The sequence below is a fragment of the Spermophilus citellus genome, assembly GCF_964194105.1.
Source record: "Spermophilus citellus genome assembly, chromosome: 2".
Classification (NCBI taxonomy): Eukaryota; Metazoa; Chordata; class Mammalia; order Rodentia; family Sciuridae; genus Spermophilus; species Spermophilus citellus.
In genome coordinates, this window is record NC_138183.1 from 243004062 (window position 1) to 243021977 (window position 17916).

At 41.0% G+C, this 17916-nt stretch overlaps 1 protein-coding gene across 13 annotated transcripts in view; it reads left to right on the forward strand.

Annotated features, from left to right (window-relative positions):
- The window catches only part of CTNND1 (catenin delta 1), a 50923-nt gene that overhangs the window by 26276 nt on the left and 6731 nt on the right, over positions 1-17916 (forward strand). For 7 of the 13 annotated variants that reach the window (XM_081275101.1, XM_081275098.1, XM_081275109.1 and 4 more), the window contains 14 exons: positions 3075-3364; positions 5320-5391; positions 6539-6691; positions 7337-7872; positions 10640-11103; positions 12182-12365; positions 13174-13291; positions 13677-13830; positions 14237-14254; positions 14704-14772; positions 15584-15711; positions 15804-15954; positions 16681-16873; positions 17318-17432. In XM_081275101.1, coding sequence (XP_081131227.1) covers positions 3170-3364; positions 5320-5391; positions 6539-6691; positions 7337-7872; positions 10640-11103; positions 12182-12365; positions 13174-13291; positions 13677-13830; positions 14237-14254; positions 14704-14772; positions 15584-15711; positions 15804-15954; positions 16681-16873; positions 17318-17432 — 2550 coding nt within the window. In that variant the 5' untranslated portion in view covers positions 3075-3169. Of the gene's footprint in view, positions 1-1772; positions 1894-3074; positions 3365-5319; positions 5392-6538; positions 6692-7336; positions 7873-10639; positions 11104-12181; positions 12366-13173; positions 13292-13676; positions 13831-14236; positions 14255-14703; positions 14773-15583; positions 15712-15803; positions 15955-16680; positions 16874-17317; positions 17433-17916 lie in introns of all 13 variants that reach the window. The other 6 variants (XM_081275102.1, XM_081275103.1, XM_081275104.1 and 3 more) reach the window with 3 other exon arrangements.

Genomic DNA, 17916 nt, shown 5'->3' on the forward strand with positions numbered 1-17916 from the left:
AAATAGTTTGGAGCTGAGATAGTAGCATGAAGTAATGTAATTGGAAGACAGAAACTAACTCTTGAAACAACTTAGTACCTCACATTTGTATAACAGTTATCTCACCGAATCTGCACAGCAGCTCTTGAGTTACATTGGGCTGGTGATACTGGCATTGTACAGATGAGTGTGGCAGGGACTTAACTGCCATTGTTGGCAAGTGGCAGAGTGAGGACTGGGACTGGTCTTCTGAGTTGTATTCTGTCCAACATAGCCTTTGCTTCTGCCCTCTTCAAGCAGAAACATTTTCTGCTTTTAGACCTAGGAATCTGACCTCCTCTTCCTACCAGCTCTACTGTCCTCTTCAATTTGGTCAGCTTTAAAATTATGAAGATGGGAGAAGCTAATGTTTCTCCAGACACTGCTTTCTGACCTACCTTTTTCCTATCTTCCTAACTCCCTTTTTCTGAGTTTAAGTTGTGGGGGCAAAAAGTAGCCATTTATGGCAGGATAACAAACAATTTCTGCAGCAGGGAGTGTTGTCTCTGTATGCCCCAAGTAGTGGTTGTTTGGGCTTTTATTAGCAAGGAAGATTACAGGGCGGAGGTTGCCAGAGTGGTAACTGCACTGCAGGCGCCCTTCAAGCTCAGTAACTGGAAGAATCTCTCTTATGTGGAGTCTTCTTGGTGTGGAAGTTCATAGGTCATTGTACATAGCGGATAAGGGCAAGTGTTTAAAATGAAGAAATAGAGATGGAAAGGGAACAGTTTTTAATGATAAGGATACTTATTATAAGAAAGACCTTTGAGTGGCCTGTTAAAATGTAGGGTGGGAATGTGAGAAAGTGGCAATGGGCTTTGGACTCAAAGGAAGAACAGGAGTTGATAAGTGGTTGTGGGAGTTCATATCTGGGTGGGGGGGCAGTATACTTTCTGATTTAGGGAATGAATTAATTCAAGAGTTTTGGGCACCTGTTTATCAGTTTTCTCTGGGGACTCTTGCTTGCTGAGTGCTGCATACACTCTAAGGCAAGTAGGCCCAATCCTTTGTGCTCGGTGGGGCTCTGGGGAGCGTGGGAAACAGAACCTAAGCAAAAGATTCAGTCTAGGCTAGTCTCCACTTGTCTTCCCCACTGCTACTATTGCATTGGTTTCTCAATGTCTTTGTGGGCATGCTGGAACTGGGCTTTGAGGTTTCTGCCTTAGGGGTGAAAAGAAGGGGGAAGGGCATTCCAACAGGAATTTTCCCCCCAATTTGATTGCTGGGAACAAGGGATAAACGGGTTTTTATCCATATTATAAACAGTTCTTGATTCTGTATAGAGGTGCAAATAGAGGAACTCTTGATAGGACAATAGAGTCCATATTTTAATGAAAACTACATTCAAAGCCCAGATATCTGAACACAGCAAAGTCTAAAGGGCATTGGTCACATTAAGCAATTACAGTTCATCCATTCAGTACACACACACACACACACACATACAAACACACACACACAACGTATATATTTATTTTTTGATATTGAGCCCAGGGGTGTTTAACCACTGAGCAATATCCCCAGCCCTTTCCTTTTTCTTTTTTGAGACAAAGTCTTGCTAAGTTGCTTAGGACCTCTCTAAGTTGTTGAGGCTGGCCTTGAACTTTGGATCTTCTTGCCTCAACCTCCCCATCCAAATCATTTTAAATTAATGCCTTTCATTCCTCAAACTTCCCCTTGATTCTCTTGTATTTATGCATTGGGCATATTTTATTTTCCTCTCATTTCCATTTTTCTTTCAAATATTTCTGCAGCTCTCTCTATCCTGCTTCCTCCTTGCTGTGGTGGCTGGGATGCTTCTTCCATGATTTTTTTGAATCTAGACTGGGCTGTTCTCTGTGTTAAAACAATCAATTACGATCCTTCTCTTAACAGGTGTGTATTAAAATCACATTTATTAAGAATAAATAAATATTTTTAAGTGGCTTTTTTCCACGAGGGTAGGGGGTTAATGAGAGAATGGAGAGTAGGGGAGATTACCTCCAACCTGCCTTTTGGACTGGCCATAAGGTCACCCATAGTGACAATCAACTAGGTACAGCAGTATGACTACAATGCTTCTTGATTTATTGGCCAACTTGCTGTTATATAATAAGGATATATTATCATTTATTGTATAATTAGCACACATAAACCATGTAGATACTTGGGTATTTGTTCCGAGTTGGAACAAGTAAAGTGGTAAAAAGATAATCTGTTTAGAGCTTTCTGTAAGATTATAGAGTCATAGGAAGTTCTAGCCTTTGACATTTAGGAGTTAGAATATGAACTACTTCAAGGTGTACTTTTTAAGAGTTTGAGCCTACTGCTCCTTTTCCTATTCCCCAAAGAGGTAAAAGTCCTAGGAAATAGTGTCCCCCCACCCCCCATAGATTATGTTTTGTGCTTCTATTACTATCTCGTCTCAGTTAAGGCACATTTTGCCCTCAGTATTGTAGTATAGTTTGGAAGCTAGAAAGACCCATCCATAAATGTATCAAACATGGAGGACTTAATTTTGTCTTTCCACCTTTGATGAGGGGGAGGTATTTTTTTTCCAATTTACATTTCTTAGTTGGGATTTTAATTTAGCATATTAATTTAGTATATTTTGCCCCTACTATAGCAGTATCAGTAACAGATTTGAGAGAGGTTAAGTAAAATCTGTACTGCCTTGTTTTAGAAGTGGCTTGGCCCTGAAGGACAGTGAGTGCTTGTCTGTACCATGCAGTTAAAACTTTCATTAAATTGATACTAGCAAGTTTTTCCAGGGAAAAAGAATCTAATTTTAATCTCATGCCATGATTACCACATTTAGTCACATTCTCCTTCTCCTACTGACAGATCTAGTCACCACTTTCCTTTCAGTAGGTACTTTTGGTGGGCTGTTGAGGAGGGTAGTGGGCAAAGGACTCTGCTTGAGTAGACACTGGTGATGGGCCCCGGGCTTGGTGGTGGCTTGCTTTCTGCATTGTAGTAAAACCACGAGAGGGCATCTTTGGCTCTGGGATTAATAATTCATCTGTCTTCTCTGACCTGTGATCTTTTCTCTCCTCTCTCTTATCCTTTCCCGATAGTGAGAAGTGAGGGGGGCCTTCTCCCTCCTTCCTCCTCCCTCTGTGATCCACCTTCCTTTTTACCCTGCCCTGCCACGGCTCTGCCCCTTACCTTCATGGACGACTCAGAGGTGGAGTCGACCGCCAGCATCTTGGCCTCTGTGAAGGAACAAGAGGCCCAGTTTGAGAAGCTGACCCGGGCGCTGGAGGAGGAACGGCGCCACGTCTCGGCGCAACTGGAACGCGTCCGGGTCTCACCACAGGATGCCAACCCACTCATGGCCAACGGCACCCTCACACGCCGGCATCAGGTAACCCCTCTCTCCATCAGACCAGCAGGTAGGACTTTGGCATGGTCATGGAGAGGGTAAAATCCTTATTGGGAAGCTACTTTACCCTCGGTGATGGGCTATCCAATGCCCATGCTTCATTTTGAACTTTTCCAGAGGTGTTAAATACTGATTAAGAAATAAGAAATATTGCTGCTGTGCTGAGTTGGGTGGACTTATCTCTAGAAGCATCATCTGACTTCTTGTTTTGTTGGAGTGGGTTTTCTGGGTTGGGATGCCGTGGCAGATAGTATAGTTTGGGGCTATAGTCAAATTACTTGTTTTCTCTGATTATTTTTTTCTTGGCATCAAAAATTCAAGAAAGTAAATGGGCACATATTGGTTGGGGAAGTTGGGCATCTTGTACTCCCAGCTTCATTCAGTCCTTTCAGGGAACACTCTGTTCTCAGAAGGTGTGACTGTATCCATAAATTGTATATTCCTGTTCCATATTGCCTTTGTGGCCTCTTTTTTGTTGGCTGTATAAATCATGTCTTGGAGGAAGGGGTTATTGTTAATTCTGTTGGTTAGAATTGGAGAGGGAGCTTCATTCTGCTGTTTAACCCAAATAACCACAGGAGCCAGTGGTCTCTTGTTGGCTGACTTTCTGATGTGACTTTGGAGAGTTGGTGTTAGAAGTGAGAAGTATCTTGTGTTTCCTTTGGTTTATCTAGTCTGACTTTGCTGTGACGTAATCTGTCTGAGGGTGTGTGTGTGGGGGGGGGCGGAGGGCATTGCTTGATAGACTGCATCTCTGGATGGAAACCAAAATAGTCCTCATGCCTTGACAGTCCTTTTTATTGATTATTTAATTTTTAAGATAGAAAAGGTCCCACCTATTGAGGAACCTTGCAGCTAGAGGACAGAATTCCAGTTGTGGATAATCAGGAATTTGAAGGAGGCTGTATATTTGCAATGTTACTATTTTTTTCTAGGAGCCAGAGTAGAGGGCTAGGGATGAGATATATATATATATATATATATATAAAAGACGACTCAGGCTTGGAGGTGGTGGGGAATTCCAGGATTTAGTATGTGGTTTCTTTCTCTTGCTCTCTTATTTTTAACTTCTGCTCAGCAATGAAACCACACCTTTCCTTCTTCCTGAAAGTAATGTTTAACTTCCTCTCCCTCAGCATTATACTCTTCATGTAAGGGGAGTTGGGTGGGAGAAGAGTTTCCTAAGGTGGCCGGATCTCACCGTGTTCTCTATTGAAAGAGGAGCAGGGAAATATATATTTCTATGTGGTATAATGTCATTAGATTATTTCCTGCTATTTAAGACAGAACAATTTAAGATTGACATTTTGGAATGTGTTCTGTAGTTGTAATAATTGATGATAAAGATGTTGAGGATTTAGTATTCTTGGAGGGGAATTGGGGTACCTATATTCTTCATACTTGGAAAGGGAGACTTACATCTTTCTTTAAAAAGCTGTATGGAATGGGAGTTTCCAATGGTAGCAGAGCATGAAGGGAACAATAATGAAGACTTTTGGAAATCCCCTAAATTAGCCTTTTCAATTTTCCTTATATTCTCAGGGATTTTCAAAAAGGTTGCATGTAGGGAAACTTTTCCAAAACATTCTTTATTTCAGCAAATAGTTTTTGAATGCTTATAATGTATCAGGCACTGCGTAAGGCACTAGGAATGCTACCTTAAATAAAACTGACCCCCAAACCCCCTTCTGCCCTCATGGAGCTTAGGTTTTTATGTACCAAAGACCCGGTCTGCCAGAGTTGCAGGCCTGATTCCAACTTTGAGGAAAGTTCTAAGCTAAGAAGTAATATGGTTATTTTATGAGTACTGACACAAGGATTTCAGGCCACAAACATCTTCTTGAAAGCCCTTTTCCTGTTTGGGAAAAAGACATTTATGTTTGATAGAGTAAAGGAAGGCCACAAAATGAATTGTCTTTTCATGGGCTATGTTTCAGAACGGCCGGTTTGTGGGCGATGCTGACCTTGAGAGACAGAAGTTTTCAGATTTGAAACTCAACGGACCCCAGGTAATTCTTTTGGCTCAAGTCTGGGTTGTTTCATTCATATCATTTTACTTCTTCAGCTTATAGGAGCATCATGGTAATTCATAAAGTGTCTGGCACATTGTAAACACCCATCAATTAGTTTCTTTCATTTAGGAAAGTAAAAAGGTGGAGCTACAAAGTATATATGTAGCTTTGTTTTGAAATGAATATTAATGGCTATTGATCTTTATTACTACCTCCCTGTCCCTCTTATGTGATCCCAGGTACTACATTCCTATTTTAGGGAGGGCATAATTCTACTTTGCAGAAAATCCTACCTAAAATCTGGTTGGTCTTAGAAGCCTTCTGGCTTACCTTAGAGTAATATAAAGTCAGTCAAATGATTGGTCTTCTAGGGATTTTCTGTTTTATCCTAAAAGTTCTTTGTTTTGGGGGGGATGGGGAGTGGGCGTGGTGGTGCACGCCTATAATCCCAGTTGACTCTGAAGGCTGAGGCAGGAGGATCAAAGCCAGCCTTAGCAATTTAGGGACTAAGCAACTGAGTGGGACCCTGTCTCTAAATAAAATTCTTTTTTTTTTTTTTTTAAATATTTATTTATTTATTTTAGTTCTCAGCCGGCGAACACAACATCTTTGTTGGTATGTGGTGCTGAGGTTCGAACCCGGGCCGCACGCATGCCAGGCGAGCGCGATACCACTTGAGCCACATCCCCAGCCCCAATAAAATTCTTAATAAAGGGCTGGGAGTGTTGCTCAGTGGTTAAGCGCCCCTGGGATCAATCCCTCCTAATAAAAAACGTTCTGTATTTATTGGATGAGCCCGTTTTGAGAGATCACTCAGATGTATATATGGCCCATTAACATAGTTCATATTCATTTAGATAACCATAGATGACCAGAATTGGGAAGATAAATCTGCTACCTTTGTCAGTTGGTGTCAATATGGCTATCAGCTGTTTAGCTTGGTACATATTAGTTAAATGACTAGAATGGGAAAATTATATTTACTTTTGTACAAGTTTGAAAGGTAACAGTCACCTCTCTTTAAAAATCTTGAGGTCTATAAAAGATGGATGAATAGTCCTCACCCTTCTGCTTCTTACTAGGATGGGTTCTTAATAACACATGGTTTAATAGTATTTTCTTTCTTTTCCTCTTTTCCATATAGGATCACAGTCATCTTCTATATAGCACCATCCCCAGGATGCAAGAGCCAGGGCAGATTGTGGAGACTTACACAGAGGAGGACCCTGAAGGAGCCATGTCTGTTGTCTCTGTGGAGACCTCAGATGATGGGACCACCCGGCGCACAGAGACCACAGTAAGCTGAGATTTGCATAAGGTCTCATTAATAGAAAATAGAAGAAGTCTTTCTGTAGTTTGTATTAGGGGAGAGATTAAGAACTTAATTAGGGGGCTGGGGATGTGGCTCAAGCGGTAGCGCGCTCGCCTGGCATGCGTGCAGCCCAGGTTCGATCCTCCAGCACCACATACAAACAAAGATGTTGTGTCCGCCGAGAACTAAAAAAAAATAAATATTAAAAATTCTCTCTCTCTCCTCTCTCTCTCCCTCTCTCTCTCTCTCTCTCTCTCTCTCTCTCTCTCACTCTATCTTTAAAAAAAAAAAAAAGAACTTAATTAGGGTGAAGGAAGGATCACTAATATGTACTTATGCCAAAAAGAAAGTGATCTCTCTTCACATGGAAAAGTGATATGGGAAAATCTGATGGATTAGGAAGAGAGAGGGCATGTCAAGGTCTGTAGGAGCTTCTCCGAGAAGCAGTAATTGCCAGAGCAGTTTTCTTGCTCAGATGTATAGGATGGGAAGAAAGGTAGATGGTATAGGCATTTCTAGTGTAGTGGCCTAGAGATTAGGGTTTGCTTCTTTTCTTGGAGTGGTCTGGAAGTAAGCTTGTATCACTTATTTCCCTCAGTAGTTTTTTTTCCCCCCATTCCTTAATTGAAGGTCAAGAAAGTAGTGAAGACAGTGACAACACGGACGGTACAGCCAGTCCCTGTGGGACCAGACGGGCTGCCTGTGGATGCCTCATCAGTTTCGAACAACTATATCCAGACTTTGGGTCGTGACTTCCGCAAGAATGGCAACGGTGGACCTGGTCCTTATGTGGGCCAAGCAGGCACTGCTACCCTTCCGAGGAACTTCCACTACCCTCCTGATGGTTATAGCCGCCACTATGAAGATGGCTATCCAGGTGGCAGTGACAACTATGGCAGTCTATCCCGGGTGACTCGCATTGAGGAACGATATAGGCCCAGCATGGAAGGCTACAGGGCACCTAGTAGACAGGATGTCTATGGGCCACAGCCCCAGGTTCGGGTAGGGGGGAGCAGTGTGGATCTGCACCGCTTTCACCCAGAGCCTTACGGGTTAGAAGATGACCAGCGTAGTATGGGCTATGATGACCTGGATTACGGTATGATGTCTGATTATGGCACTGCCCGTCGAACTGGGACACCCTCTGACCCTCGCCGCCGCCTCAGGTAGGCAAGAGTAAAAGGAAAGGGTCTTTCCAAGATGGGGGAAAGAGCTGGCTTTTCTTTCTACTTTTAAGAACCTTTAGGGATCAGACTTTTCCATGGGAATTCTGGGTGAAATGAAAGTAGACTGATTGATGTTTAGTAGACACTTTCCCTTGTTGCCTCGAGAATGCTTTAGAGTGGGATTGGGAGACCTTTACAGAGGACCTACTTTAGGCTTTGTGGGTTCTATGTTATCTTTGTTAGATGTTTTTTGTTTTAAAAAGCAAGCCTCTAAAAATATAAAAAATATTTAGTTCTTGGGTGGTATGAAGACAGGTTTGGCCTGTGGGCTGCAAATCTTGCTTCAGAATAAATTAGGGACTGTGTTTTCCAGACAAAGAGACATGAAAAGAAGGAAAAGTTTAAGGTTTTCTTGATGGTGAGGGTGCTTTGGCAGCTGTTACTGAATTTCTGTGTATGGGTCATGACCTTCTAAAGCCAAATGCCTTGGTGCTTACTTTCCTCATGTATAGGGAGCGTTGGTTAATAGTGAACTGAACTTGGTTGGGAACAGGGGTAGAGGCCCCATTATCTAAGCCTGAATCATTTACCTTTCAGGTGTTTTAGCTAATCCAACTCCCATGTGACTCACCTTTTATTCCTGAAGGGGCACCAGACTTCAGCTGGTGCAACCTAGAGCAGGGGTAGATAGCAGCAGTCTGCCCAGGGTGTTGTCTGCTTTTCTGACTTCCTCATTAGTAAAGAGTGATTGGACCCAGGTGGGTGTGGGTGGCTAGGCCATTTTGTGCTATCCCTGTAGCAGCTGACATAGAGAAGGTTTGGGGCCTGGTTCTTAGGTTTGTTCCAGGATGGCACTGGACTTGGAAACCTGCTTGACTATCAAGATCATTTGCTGCTTCCTGTTCCAGGCCTAGGAGAGTAATACAAGGTCAAACTTAAACAGTGAAGCAGTTGATTAGCGTTAAAAAAGCACTGAACTTGAAAAACCTCAGTTCTAGTTGTACCTCTGCCACTAGTTGTGTAGCTTCAAGCAAGCCATTTGATCTTTCTGGACACAGCTTTGTTATTTGTAAAGTGAAAGAATCTTGATCCTTTGCCTGTAAAAGAAGGAAATATAAGATTTCTTCAGGTGACTAAAATTTGGTTATGGTAATTGTTTTTTATAATTGCTTATCTTAAAATAATAAGAAAATTAAAAGGTGCTTAACACAGAGCCTGAAAACCCCAGAAAAGCACACCATCCATTCAAAAAGAACTACAATTAACATTTTGGTGCATAGCCTTTGAGTTCTTTTTCCTATATTTGTGAACATGCTGTATTTTTACCCCTGGACTAAAAGGAAATCTTTCTTCACGTACAGGTTAGTTGCCTTCTCTTAAAATTTAGCTAATATAACCAATTTATTTTGTTTCAATGATATTTTGAAATAGCCTTTATTTATTTATTTATTTTTAACTAAATGCTTTGGGCCTTTGAATCACTGTTGAATGGTTGTTGTTAACACCCATGAGGCAGATCTTCAGCTTAAGCTAACCTTGAGTGTTTGGTGGCAGTGGGAGTGGTTTTGTGGAGCAAACAAAGGTCTTATTTGTGAGAGTTCCACACAATAGGTTCTCCTCTCTCCTGTGGGAGCCGCAGAATGAGATGAGTTCAGAGATAATGGTCTCTTCCTGGTGGTTATGAATAAATAATAGTGTGACAGACTCACCCTCTAGTGGTTGCTGGTAGTACTGAAACAGGAAGAATTATCTTCCCACTGACTTCTTTCCTGGAATTGCTGTGTGTTTTATGTGGCTGGGCATCCTAAATACAGTGTTGGTCAGTAGATTTTGACAAAATTGGAGGTATTTAGAAATTGGAGAATGGGACTCATTACAAACATATTTCTGAGAGCTGGGTATGATAGCACATGCCTGTAATCCCAGTGACTCGGGAGGCTGAGGCAGAAAGATCAAAAGCTTGAGGCCAGCCTTAACAATTTAGAAAGATCCTGTCTCCCCTAAAAAAGGACTGGGGATGTGGTTCAGTAATAAAGTGCTCCCTAGGTTCAATCCCTGGTAATAAAACAAAACCAAACCCATATTTGTTGACTAGCAAGTCTGATGTTGCTATGAACTGAGAATTAGTGTTTCAAGACATACACCTTATCAGTACCAAAGACAGGTATTCATATGATGTAGCAAGAAGTTCTTTTCTATTTTTCTCTATCAGCCCCTCCCTCTTTAATAATTTCCAAAATAGGATAAGGAGAACCTTAAATATGAAGTATGTTTAAGGGTCTTATTCTACCAACTGTTCCCTATGTGTAAATGCCGCATTTCCTGTTTAGCTAAGGGCTTGTTAGAACTGTTCTCAGGCTTTATTTGATGATTTCTGTGACACTGAGTCATTTAGTTTGGTTAGCTATGTTGTCTGAGGATTTATTTTAATCTCTATCTGGAAATTAATAATTTTCAGGTATCATTCAAATACATGTTCAGTAACTAGATTTGGTTCTCTTTTTTTGTGTGTGATTAACTTCTCCAAATATTACTTTCTGAGCCAGCAAACTTGATGAAAAAAGGGTAGCTCTAATTTAATTGAAGGTACCTTTGAAATTATTAAAATTGATTAGCATATTATTAATGCAGAGGAGATATATGATCTGTGTATCAGTGCTGGGGATAATCCTGCCTTAATGTTGGGGGGTTATAGGAGTGTCCAGTAAGCTAGGCTTAACTACTTGATGTATTTCTCTTTTCTGTTGGTTTTTCCAAAAATCTGCAGGAGTTATGAAGACATGATTGGCGAGGAGGTACCAGCAGATCAGTACTATTGGGCTCCTTTGGCCCAGCATGAGCGGGGAAGTTTAGCAAGCTTGGATAGCCTTCGCAAGGGAGGCCCCCCACCTCCCAATTGGAGACAGCCTGAGCTGCCAGAGGTTATCGCCATGCTGGGATTCCGCTTGGATGCTGTCAAGTCTAATGCAGCTGCATACTTGCAACACTTATGCTACCGCAATGACAAGGTAAAGACTGATGTGCGGAAGCTCAAGGGCATCCCAGTGCTGGTGGGATTATTAGACCACCCCAAAAAGGAAGTGCACCTTGGAGCATGTGGAGCTCTCAAGAATATCTCTTTTGGACGTGACCAAGATAACAAGATTGCCATAAAAAATTGTGATGGTGTTCCTGCCCTTGTGCGATTGCTCCGAAAGGCTCGTGATATGGATCTTACTGAAGTCATTACTGGTAAGTTCTAAGCCCCAGGAAGTGCTAAGTTTGGGTGACTCTTACCCCTAGAGAAGTTGAGAGTTAGAGGGGTTTCCAGTCCTTTAACTTTTGATTATAGATTATCTCTAATCAACTACGGTCACAAAGAAGATTGTCTTCCAAACATGGAAGCTCAATGTCAGTTGCCAGTTATCCCCAATTGTGAAATTTAAGTGTATGCCTGTCTTGACTCACATGCTAGGCCCATCTAGACATTTGAGCTGTGATCCTTGCTTTATTTAGAACAGTGGTTTTTCAGATTCTGAGCTGTGATCTGATAGTGTGAATTGAACACAATTTTGTGGGTCACAATCACCATTCCAAGCAAAAGAAAAGAAAAAAAAAATGCCTAGTGTGGTGATGCATGCCTCTATCTCCAGTGACTCAGGAGGCTGAGGCAGAAGGATTGCAAGTTCAAGACCAACCTGAGCAACTTAGTGAGTCCCTAAGCAGTTTAGTGAGACCTTGTCTTATAATAAAAAGGGCTGGGGATATTGCTTAGTAGTTGAGTGTCCCTGGGTTCAAGCCTGCATATCCCCCCCCCAAAAAAAAAATAAATAAATAAAAGGAGAATGTATAGACCATTGATTCTTAGTTGGAGGAAATTCTCCCCTCTCTTCCCTGAAGACATTTGCAATGTTGGAGACATTTTTGCTTGTTTTAACTGCAGTGTGGGTAGAGAGTGCTATTGGCATCCAGTGAGTAAAGGCCAGGAGTGGTAAACATCCAGCAGTAGACAGGACAGCTTCCTACGACTAAGAATTATGTGACCCCAAATGACAGAGGAGTCGAGGTAGAAGAGGTCAGTATAGGTGGATCGGTGAGCATTAGTTATAGGCAGTACTATTTTTATGGAACTTTACTTCATGATCTGTATGTTTGTAAAATAAAAAATTTATTTCTTACCACGGGTTACACACAAAAGCTTGAATATCAATGCAAGATATTTGATCATTAAGGAAGACCAAGAAGTTGAGCAATAGGGGATTCTCTTGACATTCTTCAACATATGATCATGGGTGTTGGAGAGCTATCTTTTATGAATTGTCTCTGCCAGGAACCCTGTGGAATCTCTCATCCCATGACTCAATCAAAATGGAGATTGTGGACCATGCACTGCACGCCTTGACAGATGAAGTGATCATTCCTCATTCTGGTTGGGAGAGGGAACCTAATGAAGATTGTAAGCCACGCCATATTGAGTGGGAGTCGGTGCTCACCAACACAGCTGGCTGCCTTAGGTAATAGTAGGGGCTTTGAGAATATAAAATTGAATTTTTGAGGATTGATATAATTTCTTTAAAAAGAAAAGTTTAGATTTTTTTGTTTTTGTACTAGTGTTTGAACCCTGGGGTGCTCTACCACTTAGCTACATTCCCAGCCTATTTTATTTTGAGACAGAGTCTCACTAAGTTGCTGAGACTGGTCTCGAGTTTGTGATCCTTGTGCCTCAGTCTCCTGGGTAACTGGAATTACAGATGTGCACCACCTGCTTGGCAAAAGTCAAAATTCTTTCACCTGCTATTCAGCCTCTACTATCTTTTTATTGTATACTGCAACTCCAACTGTTTTACCTTTATTGCTACTCACTTATATTCCACATATACCTGCTGTTGGCTTGTTTGTTTTCCCTTAAACATCTCTTTTATGCCTCTTTGACTCTGTTCATCTAACTTGGTAAACACTTATTCAGAACGTACAATGTGTAGGTAATCATCTAGTTCTGGGCTTTGTGTGTGTGTATCTCTTCCCTTAGTTTTCTATATTTCAAATCAGACACTCTGCTCTGTGGTATATTTGTACTTCCATTCAAGAAGTATCTATTCTATCTTGAATTATTAACCCATACCCCACATGGTGATAAAGGTTCAGAAAGCAGAGACTGTCAATGAACTTTTTCTTAACTGCTATGCCTTGCTTATAATAGATATTCACTACTTCCTATAGTGAGTAAAAAGGGTATTGAGGAAGCTTATAGATGTTGTGGGATAGTCAATGGGGGGATTTCTGAATTTGAGTCATTTAAAGTATTTTCTGGTTTCCCTTCAGGAATGTAAGCTCAGAGAGAAGTGAAGCTCGTCGGAAGCTTCGGGAATGTGATGGCTTAGTTGATGCCCTTATTTTCATTGTTCAGGCTGAGATTGGGCAGAAGGATTCAGATAGCAAGGTAAATTAATTCCATTCATTGCATCTACAAAGTACTTGTAGTGCAAACCTACCCACTCCTGCTTTCCATTACATAAAATGCCTATCCCAGCACCTTCTTCCTAAAGAAGGAGTGTTCAACTTAGGAATTTTTTTTTCCTTACATGTATATGAAAGTTGCCTAGTAGTCTTCTAAGATTATTCATTTTCCAAGTAGGAAAGTCAGTGATCCAGTCTTGGGGTTGGCTAAAGCCACTGAATTCAAGGAGTTTGAGAAGACTGGAATACTGAGAAATGATGGATTGTATTATATTTTGAGGGTTGATATTTTAATACCTAAATCATGGGAACTTGCTGCAAAATCACCATAGTTATTTAATTCTCTCATTAAATCTTGTGTCCCTAAGCTTGTGGAAAACTGCGTGTGCCTCCTTCGGAATTTATCCTATCAAGTTCACCGGGAGATCCCACAGGCAGAGCGTTATCAAGAGGCACCTCCCAGTGTTGCCAACAATACTGGGCCACATGCTGCCAGTTGCTTTGGGGCCAAGAAGGGCAAAGGTGAGTCTTAGTTCCTCATTCTTTGCTCTTTAATGTGGGACAGGGAGAGGAAGGAACACTTAACTTTAGGTACAGAATATTTGCAAAGAGTCTGGGAATCTCTCTGGTCAACACTGTCTTGTTGGTCTGCCGCTGCTTTCCCTGAGCTGTGTGCTTTTATTGTGGTGGTGGTGGAGGTAGTGATGGTGGTGGTGGTGGTGGTGGTGGTATTGCTGTGAATGACTGAGGCACTGAGAACTCAACTAATCTGGGGCCTTCTTTCCCATTCCTCCTTTCTGTTTCCTGTGTTTTTCTTTACTTCTCTGTGCTTTCTTGCTTATTTGACCATGCTTTTGTTGACATCTTTCTCCTGCATTTTCTTCCTTTATCTCTCCTCTGCTTTACACCTTGGGTGCCGCATTGGAAGATGAATGGTTCTCCAGAGGTGAGTTGAATCTTTTAAGGAGCTTGACAACTTCTAATTTGCATGTTTTGGTTTTAGCTTCCCTAGTATTTCCTTGCCTAACCCTTCCCTGTGGATGCATGTAGGAAAATTGAGTTGAGGAAAGCCATTGAAACAAGTTCAGCTCTCTGAGCACGTGGATCCTGGCATGCTGTTTCTGGGCAGCAGTCCTTTTTATCAAAACTCAGGTCAATAGTGACAAGAGTGGTTATCCTTGTTTTATCTATCTGCTGCCTGTTTTCTGTCCTTGTTTCTGCATAGCACCCTGCTGGGACAAGTTGGGCGGGCTTCCCTTCTTTTGTTCCTTTTGATGCATCTCTGATCCAAAGATTCTGACTGAAGAATGAAAAATGTGCCAGGTGAAATTTTCCTTTTTAAAATTCTTTACCCCTATTCTCTCCCTGCCCCATACCCTTTTCCTATTTCTACAGGGAAAAAACCCACAGAGGATCCAGCAAATGATACAGTGGACTTCCCTAAAAGAACAAGCCCTGCTCGAGGTAAGTTATTTTTTTTCTTCTCAGTCTCCAAAGATCTCATAAACATAGCCCACAGATAGGGTATTTGGTAACCTAATAGTAGACTTTATGCAACATATGTACGGTTCTCTCTTCTCTGACTTGGAGATTTGAAGTGACAGTGAAAATCTTGGTAAAATCTATAGTATTGTAGAAGTAATTCACAAAGACCTGTTTTGTTAAGACAGTGCTTCAGGTTATTCAAGGATAGGATAAAGTTCTGATGGTAGGCTATAGCAGAAACTTAGCTACCCTAAGTGGTCACTTCAGTTTTGGAGGCTTAAACTTTATTCTTAGAAGAATCCTGTTTATCATAGTTTGCATCTTTGGACTCATTGTATTGATGACTATAAGGTTTACAGCTCTCCGTGGATATAAAAATAACTGGGTTAAATTAGAAATAATTCATTTGAGATGAGAAATCTTGAACCTTGATTGCTATCAATGAACTAAATGAGTTTTCTGAGAGCTCATGGTAGAACCAAGGCCAAAGTAAGCTGTGGGGGAGAAGAGTCAAGGAGTAAGGAGAGAAAGGAGTTGAACATGATGAGTTGATATATCTTTTGCTTCTTACCATGACTAATTACTCTTAAGAATCAAATCTTGGTACCCAAAGGGGGGGGGGGTAAAGAAAAGAATCAAGTCTCTGAGTTGGCTGTTGACTAGTAAGGGAATTCAGGGAGCGTAATGGTAAATACATCTACCTAGAGTACTAAGGCTGGATTCCTGCCACCAGAGCCTGGTTTGTAGGTATTGATTAGTATCCTCTGCCTTCTTGCTCTTTCTTGTACAGGCTATGAGCTCTTATTTCAGCCAGAGGTGGTTCGGATATATATCTCACTCCTTAAGGAGAGTAAAACTCCTGCTATCCTAGAAGCCTCTGCTGGAGCCATCCAGAACTTGTGTGCTGGGCGCTGGACGGTGAGTATGTTTTACAAAATGGATTTGGAAATGGGAAGATTTATATAGCTAGTTTGTTATTTATAATCTGTTGTCTTCCATGTGCTGCCTAGTATGGTCGATACATCCGCTCTGCTCTGCGTCAAGAGAAGGCTCTCTCTGCCATAGCTGACCTCCTGACCAATGAACATGAGCGGGTGGTGAAAGCTGCATCTGGAGCATTAAGAAATCTGGCTGTGGATGCACGCAATAAGGAGTTAATCGGTAAGGAGTTGAATGCCAGCTGTTGCCTCAGCATCTAGCACAGTGCCTATAGGTGCTAGTAATGTATCTATTGAAATCATCTAAGGAAAAGATTCTAGCCCTCAATAGTCTATAAATTTTAGGGTGGGTGAGGGGACATGGTCTAATGGTTCTTAGATAAGAAGTGATGACTCTTCACAAATAGAATGTTAATAGCTGTTATTTATTGAGCACCTCCATTGTTACTGGGCATTATTAAATACTTCTGTGTTTTCATTTAATCCCCTTCACTTTATAGAGGTCTGTTTTTTTTTTTTTTTTAAATAGGATAAGGAAACTAAGGGTATAGAAGTTAAGTAATTTGCTCAGAGTTAATATAGCCAGTTAGTGGCAGAGCCTAGGTTGTTGAGTTGTTGAGCTTTTAAATTCATAATGCCTTCATTTCTGTTAAGTTACTACAGTATTGACATTCTATTTTCATTAGAGTATCTGAAAGGACTGGGTAACATATTTGATGTACAATATTCACATTGTTTTAATGTGATTGAAGAATGAGAGAAGGAAGGACAATGAGTTCATGTTATTTCATGTTCTTTGCCCTTTTGATATGATAATCCTATAGGATAGTGAATCAAATTCATATGGTCAGTATCTCCACTTGATCTGATCAATATAAAATGTAGTGTAAGGCTCCTTATGGCCTAACTCTGCCTTTTCTCCCTGCTTTTTTTCCTTCTGCTGTTTTAGGTAAACATGCTATTCCTAATTTGGTAAAAAATCTGCCTGGAGGGCAACAGAGCTCCTCTTGGAATTTTTCTGAGGACACTGTGGTCTCTCTTTTGAACACCATCAATGAAGTTATTGCTGAAAACTTAGAGGCTGCCAAAAAGCTTCGAGAGACGCAGGGTATTGAGAAGCTAGTGTTGATCAACAAATCAGGGTAAGCTTATACTTAAAACCACAGCTAGAAGAATTTAAGTATGAAAGGGAGGTTGCTAGGAAGGAGCTTTTCTTTTTCTTTTCTTTTTTTTTTTTTTTTGCAGTGCTAGGGATTGAACCCTGGGTCTTGTACATGCCAGTCAGACATTCTTTTCACTGAACCACATTCCTAGTCCCCCTCTTGCTTTCTGAGATTATTCCTCTTCCTTACATGTGAAACGTGAAAAGACATTATTCTTTTTCTGTCTTAATATTGATCCATAAATTGATAATAGACACTTACGTCAGACAATATTGTATTTTACTCTTTGGGACAGAATATAGGTTTTGGAAAATTTGATTTCACCCTTTTTGGCATTTATATTCTTACGTTGTTACCAGAAAATATATGTCCTAAGCTTCTTTCCTGGTCTTATATCCAAATTTAATATGGTGTTACTTTAAGGAATCGCTCAGAAAAAGAAGTTCGAGCAGCAGCACTTGTATTACAGACAATCTGGGGATATAAGGAACTGAGGAAGCCCCTGGAAAAAGAAGGATGGAAGAAATCAGACTTTCAGGTATAGTAACTCTCAAGACCAAAACTTTTTTTTTTTCCCTTCTATTTCATCATCACACTAAGTCTATTTTTGACCCAAGTCTCTAATTAGTAGACCTTATTTGCTTTACTTCTCAAGAACGGTACTTATAGCTCATTTGCTGCTGAAATAGCTCTGGTCTCCCTCAGTGTCATAACAGTAAGTAAGTAAGTGCTGGTGGTGATGAAGGGTGATGATGGCCTTGGCGACTTCTCCAAATCTCCCCTGACCCTTTGAGCAAGTTTACCATTTTCTGAGACTGTTTCCTTCTGATAGTATGAGTATTTGAAACTTTTAAAATTTCCTGTTCGGGAACACAAATAGAAGCCTATTGTTTCACTATGTTGAGTATTTATTCAATCCTTAAGCATTACCTTTTCTTAAGAGTTGGAAGTAGGAATGTAGAGGATTAAATCTTTTGTGGGATAAAATGTGCCTTAGGGGCTGGGGCCTATGGGTGTGGGGT